This window comes from Mastomys coucha, unplaced genomic scaffold (genome assembly GCF_008632895.1).
Source record: "Mastomys coucha isolate ucsf_1 unplaced genomic scaffold, UCSF_Mcou_1 pScaffold6, whole genome shotgun sequence".
In the NCBI taxonomy this organism is placed as follows: domain Eukaryota; kingdom Metazoa; phylum Chordata; class Mammalia; order Rodentia; family Muridae; genus Mastomys; species Mastomys coucha.
The window spans coordinates 40,793,638-40,800,172 of NW_022196912.1; the positions used below are offsets into that span (position 1 = coordinate 40,793,638).

At 47.1% G+C, this 6,535-nt stretch overlaps 1 protein-coding gene across 2 annotated transcripts; it reads right to left on the reverse strand.

The window, feature by feature from the left end:
* Nucleotides 1-3,800: 3,800 nt before the first annotated feature.
* Id2 (inhibitor of DNA binding 2) lies at nucleotides 3,801-6,113 on the reverse strand. Of its 2 annotated transcripts, none has more exons than XM_031357016.1 (3): nucleotides 5,676-6,113; nucleotides 5,322-5,385; nucleotides 3,801-4,472 (listed from the first exon to the last, which is right to left on the reverse strand). In XM_031357016.1, exons 1-2 carry the CDS (start codon nucleotides 6,021-6,023, stop codon nucleotides 5,329-5,331), a joined length of 405 nt encoding a protein of 134 aa, XP_031212876.1. In that variant the 5' UTR covers nucleotides 6,024-6,113; the 3' UTR covers nucleotides 3,801-4,472; nucleotides 5,322-5,328. The 2 variants fall into 2 exon arrangements, with proteins under 2 accessions (XP_031212876.1, XP_031212873.1); XM_031357013.1 differs by having other exon boundaries at nucleotides 3,801-4,589.
* Nucleotides 6,114-6,535: the final 422 nt, after the last annotated feature.

Sequence of the window (6,535 nt, forward strand, 5' to 3'; positions counted from 1 at the left end):
CCCCCCCCCCCCCCGCCCGGGTGTGTATGTGTGTGTGTGCGTGCACTTGAGCATGCACAGGCGTGTGCCCTTAGAAAAGCTCCACACTCCGGCATTCTTGGCCTGTTTTCCTCATGGGCCCACTTCACTAAGGACCAGCTCCAGGCTTCTCCGATCATCTCGCTGCCTGCCATTGCTTACAGGGTCCCTGTCATGTCCTGTTGTGACTCTTCCTGGGGAGATGTGAAGACTCACAGACCACAGAAAGGATTCCATAAAGCTGAACCAATGGATTTATGACAGTTATTTACTTACAAGATTATGGGTAATCAGGGAGGAGGTTATACCACCTGGAAGCCTGGGTAGCAGAAGGGAGGGTTGATTGGAATCCCAGGCCAGGGTCTTCTGGCTCCTCCCCATTTTATATAGGACAACCCCCCAGGCTCATGTCTGTTATCATAGATCTAGCTATCATTTGGATTGATTATTCTATTTATTGCAAGCTTCAGGCCAAGATCCTCTATAGGCCATCACCATAGTTCAGCTTCAAGATAGCTTGAATCTCTGTGCCAGGTAGATCTAATGCCAGAGGACACCCAAGCCAGGAGCCCCCTTGAACAGCAAGTGATCAGAACTCCAAAGGATACATGAGGATTCAGGCTGAGGAGGAGTTCTGGGCAGGGGATCATTGAATTTAAGAATTTCTTTTTTTTTTTTTTGAAGATTTATTTATTATTATATGTAAATACACTATAGCTGTCCTCAGACGCACCAGGAGAGGGCATCAGATCTCATTCCGGATGGTTGTGAGCCACCATGTGGTTGCTGGGATTTGAACTCGTGACCTCTGGAAGAGCAATGGGTGCTCTTAGCCATCTCACCAGCCCCGAAATTAAGAATTTCTATATCAGCTTTTCCCTGGCAAGCATAATACAGTCATTGCTGTTAGATTCTAACCCGAAAGCCCCTCTCCCAACAGGGAGCAAGGATAGACCGAGGTGGTTCGTCCACTGACTGGCTGTGTGTGGACCAGCTTCTATAATATGGGGGGAATACACATCTGCCTGTCTCTTAAGGATCTTAACACAGCACTGGGCGCCAAGAACAAGCTAATCTACATTATTGTTTGATGCCAGTGTGACTATTATTCTAAGTGTAAGGTAGTGCAGAGAAAAAAGTGCTTTATTTTTCAAAATTACAAATAAACCCCTGCATTAACTGAACCTGTAATAGACATCACCACAGACCAAAAGAAACAAACCCGATGTCATGCTGGAGTCAGGGTTATCTTAGAAACTGAAGCTTGCTAAAGAACAGAAAAAGCTCTCTGAGAAGAGTTAACATCAGGGGCTGAGAAGGGAGCTCGGTGGTACATGCTTGTCTTGTATTATCAAGGCCTTAGGTTTGATCCCTAGCCCTATAAATAAATAAACCAATGTAAGGAAATTTAAAACTTTACATAGTGAAAAATATCAGCAAATGAAGCATGAGAATGTTTAAATTTGCCTCAATGTTATGATTTAAAAACCTCAAAATTGGGGGCTGGAGAGATGGCTCAGCAGTTAAGAGCACTCACTGCTCATCCAGAGGTCCTGAGTTCAATTCCCAGCAACCACATGGTGGCTCACAACCATCTGTAATGATATCCAGTGCCCTCTTCTGGGGTGTCTGAAGACAGCTACAGTGCACTCAGACATACAATAAACATTTTTTTTTTAAATCTCAAATTACTCAAATTTAGAAGCTGAAAGAATTTTTGAAACTGATATAATGTGTATGCATGAACCATCTAGACTTACATCTTATTTAGTAGAAGAGTAAAAACGGCATTAAGGTCTGGAATAAGGACATTTTACGCACTCTCATCCCGTTCTGCTAAAGCAGTGGTCCTTAACTTAATCAATGATTCAACCCTTTAATACAGTTCCTCATGTTGTGGTGACCCCCAAACATAAAATTGTTTTCGTTGCTGCTTCATGAGTGTAATTTTACTACTGTTGTGAATCATAAAGTAAATATCTGATATACAGGATATCTGATATATACTCCATGAAAGGATCATTCAAATCCAAAGGGGTCACAACTGGGATAAAATTAATACTTGGGGTTCTGGTTAAAAGGCATGAAGCAATTCAGGAAAAATAAATGTTCAAGGCAAAGTTAGGGACAGAAGAGCTGAAGTATGCTGCCAAACTTTCTGACCTAACAACTGTATGGTCACTTTTCCAGTCACAAACTGGTAGGTGGGAGATACCATAGTTGTAAGATGCTAATTGGCAAAGAAGTTGTAAGCAGTAAAGAGGTGAATCGGCTTTATATATTGGTGCTAGCGGCAGAGTCTTTAGGGATAACATCAATCATTTTTAGAAGGTAACACAGCCAGGGCTTGGTTAGGATAATGCTGCTGGCCACCTGCTCCCAGCATCCACGACTGCATACAGCAGAACCCTAGGCCAGTAGCGATCCTCATAGTTGCCAGAAGGTGGCGCTCGGCCTCCACGGCGCGCGACCAGCTGCAGCTAGAAAGGAGCCACTTTCTCCTGGCTGCGGCTGATTAGAAGTCTGGTTGTCCGGCGACCCTACAGGTGGTCCGAAAGGGCCTGGCGTTCTGCTAGCACAATTGTACTTCAAGGTCAGATCCCCAAAGCCATCCGAGGGGAGGATGAGATCCGGCAGTCATGAGGCTGAGGACAGGCAGGGGTGGGGCAGCAACTTGTTCTTTCATACTTCTCCCCCTCTTTGTGTGTGTGTGTGGGGGGGGGCAGAAGGGTGATGTGGGGGGGTGGTGAGGTGGCAGACCGCATGCTGGGTTGGCCCGGTGTGCATGCAGGGGCTACAGTAGACAACAGGTGACTAGTGTGCTGGGCGGCTGCCAAGGCCTCTCGGGCAGTCTCCAACCCAGGTGTAATGGGCAAAGAGTGCATCCCGGGTATATTCATTAAGGAAAACCCCGCCCTGCAGGAAGAAGGCGGGGGCCACCGGAACCGAAGCTGCCCCTCCTCCACACAGCAGGATGGATTCGGTGTCAGGGGAGAGGAAACACCTCAGCCGAGGCAGACTAACAGGCGCCACCCAAACACCTGCTTGGCCTAGAAAGTGGCACCAGGTGAGACGCACTTACTCGTACCTCTTGTCCCATCCTTTCTCTAGGCTGTGCTTGTCTTCCCTGGACTACTTTCCATCCAGAACCATCCCATCCCAACCAAGTCACTTCCAGCTTGGGAACTAAATCTAAGCACCTATTGAATGCACATTCAAATTAGCAGCCCAATGACCTCCAGGCTCCAAATGTAGGCGATTCTTTTTTTGTGTGTGTGGGAGGGGCTTTTCTCGCACCTTCCCTCCGTTCCTTGAGGTTCAGAGTGCACTCAAGAGTGAAGAGCACTTTACAAGCCACAGGACTGGGAAAGCAGCTGGCCCAGGCAGGCCTGCGTGAGCCACAGGTGGAAGAGGAGAGCAAGGAGTTCTGGAGTTTGTGGCCAGGTTTAAAAGCTTAGTTCCCAGGGGTAAAGAGTGACAGCCAAAGTCCCTTTTCTCTTTCTAAATCTGGATCTTGCTCCAAAGGTGTCTTTCTAGACTGTACACTTATGAACTCAAGGAGAGTCTCCTCCTCCAAGCCCGTTTAAAGCCTTGTCCCAGTGCACAGGCACAGAGCCACACTGCTAGGTGTGTTGAGTTTCCAGTCCCCAGCCCTCCTAATGGCAACAATGTTTCAGTCTCCTGGGCCGCCACGGGACACATATGTGATAGAGGGGGCGAGAGAACAGAAGGAGGTGCCCCAAGCAAGCACAAGACATCTCAAAAACCATTCAGAATCCAGGTAGTGATGTCAGACACATTTTATTATATTCTTAATACAGTCTACATAAATTTGAACTGGTATTTATTTGGGTTCAGTTATAACATAGCATAAAAAAAAATCAAAGCACTGGTTGTCTGAAATAAAGCAAGCAATCAACATTCAATAAACACACTTGATTTATTTTGTATAAAAGGGTTAAGTTTACAACTAAACTTTTATAAAAAGTTTAGCATAAGTACGTCATTACATTTTAATGCAGAAATGGGTTATTCCTGCCACTATACAAGAAAACTCTAATTAAAGAGTCCACAAGGTTTCACTCAATATATATATATTTATATATAAATATATACACAGCATTCAGTAGGCTCGCGTCAAAAAGGCCATTTCTGACCAAAGACTTCATTTAAGTAACTGAATACTGGGTCCTTCTGGTATTCACGCTCCACCTTTGAAAAAAGGCAAAGTCTGCTTAGATTGGGCAATTCCTTGTGATTTTTTTTTTTTTAAACGTTTTCGCTCCCCATGGTGGGAATAGTATATAAAGAAAACCTTCCAACTGTAGAAAGGGCATTGAAAGTCTCTCATAAATAACGGTATCACAGTCCAGGCCGGAGAACACCTGGGGAAGATGATCATTCTTAGTTTTCCTTCCGTTTTCTTTTTAAAAAGGTCCATTCAACTTGTTCTCCTGGTGAAATGTGGTTGATAACAAAACAAAACAAAACAAAGTCTTAAAAGATACTGTAGACTTCTTGTTGTGCAAAAGAAAAAGAGAAAGTAAAAAGAAAAAAAAGTCCCCAAATGCCTGCAAAAGATCGGGAGAGAAAGGCAGTTTAGGAGCTTGTAACCTAAGGGCAGAGGCGGGCAGCCTGGCGCCGAGGAAGCCACAGTTTGAGCATTTAACCAAACCCTGGCGTCCAGATGCGGCACACATACCCGGCCCCAACAGCACAAATTAAACATGAAAATAGCAGAGACTCAAGGGGAAAACTTCCCAAACCCAGTCTTCTATTTGGATCTCTAACAGCGCGCTCACAGGCGCCAGTCTGCTTCTTGTAACAATTATTTGATTGAAAACAGCCCTTTAGTTAACAGATAGGGAATCTGGATCCCAGAGCACAGGGGTAAGGCTCGGGGTAGCCGTCTTCAGCTAGTCAGAGAAATCTCAGAGGACTACAGTTTTGGGGAAAGAGAATCGCTATGGAATTTGTGGCGATAAGATTAATTACAGCTGGGGTTAATGCCTCCTCATACCACCACTGGGCTCATAAAAGCCAATACCACTTTGTCCTGACACCTTCAGAGTAAGTTACTGGCATTTATTTTCTTTCTTTTTGTTTTCTTTTTTCTTTTTTTGTAAATGCAACTGTTCTGTAATCCCAAGCAACCGCAGCTACAAGCCCCTTCATGCCTATGTGGTAAGACAAGCGGCACCCGTAACACAGTGAAGTAAGCATGCATTTACCAAATCAAACATTTAACAGACACACAAGCACATTACCGAAACGCGCACACAGGAGGCACCCGCAACACTCACCATTTATTTAGCCACAGAGTACTTTGCTATCATTCGACATAAGCTCAGAAGGGAATTCAGATGCCTGGAGAGAAAGAGGATAAAAGGCAGGATATTAGGCAATCTTAAAGGAAGGTAGCCCCCCACCCCCCCTTACACGAAAGTGCCAACAAGTCCCATTAAACAGGTTCATGCTACAACGCAGATCCAGACGCAACCCACACAGAACTTATAAGTAGCGATTTCACACGACGCTCAATGTACAGTTTTCTTAAAAATAAAGTTAATGAGTCTGTCTCTACGATAGGCTTTAAGACTGACAGCTCGGGCGACCCGGAGCATCGGAGCAGCCGGGAACTTGCAAGCGAGTCTTACCTGCAAGGACAGGATGCTGATGTCCGTGTTCAGGGTGGTCAGCGGCGTCCTGGACGCCTGGTTCTGTCCAGGTCTCTGGTGGTGCAGGCTGACGATAGTGGGATGCGAGTCCAGGGCGATCTGCAGGTCCAAGATGTAATCGATGACGTGCTGCAGGATTTCCATCTTGGTCACCTTCTTGTTCTGGGGGATGCTGGGCACCAGTTCCTTGAGCTTGGAGTAGCAGTCGTTCATGTTGTAGAGCAGACTCATCGGGTCATCCACCGGGGTTTTGCTCCGGGAGATGCCCAAGCTGTGGTCCGACAGGCTGTTTTTCCTAACGGACCTCACCGGACTGAAGGCTTTCATGCTGCTCGTAGGAGGAGAGACCGGGAGGGAGCCGCCGCAAGGGGCTGAGCTGGCTGCGCGGCACCAGGCTCTGTTCAGAATGAAGCGCGAGCTGGGAGGGGCGTCTTTTATGTGCACTCGCCCTGGCTGCTCAATCGGGCATCCCTGAATCGCCATTGGTGGAAGGGGTCCAGTCTATCATACCAGGCGAATTCTCCCATTGGTGAATGAGAGCTCTCGGTTCTTCCGCGTTCGCAGCCAATGCCCGTAGGGTGGGAGGAGCGGGCGAGAGCCCAGCTGGGGTGGTAAATTGAGTACAGTGTGCGCTGGGCGCCCAGGGGGCCTGAGTGTGTGACTGTGCCCGCCTGATTCCAATTCCCAGAGCTGGCAGGACCCCTGCCCCGGGGGTGTGCCCGGGGCTAGCTAGCCCCGCCCCAGGACTTCCAGCAGCCCTACGGTCACTGCACAGCAGAAGGGAAGTCACAGGTCGCTAGCGTTAGGGAAGACAGCGACCGTGGCAGAAGGAAAAAGAA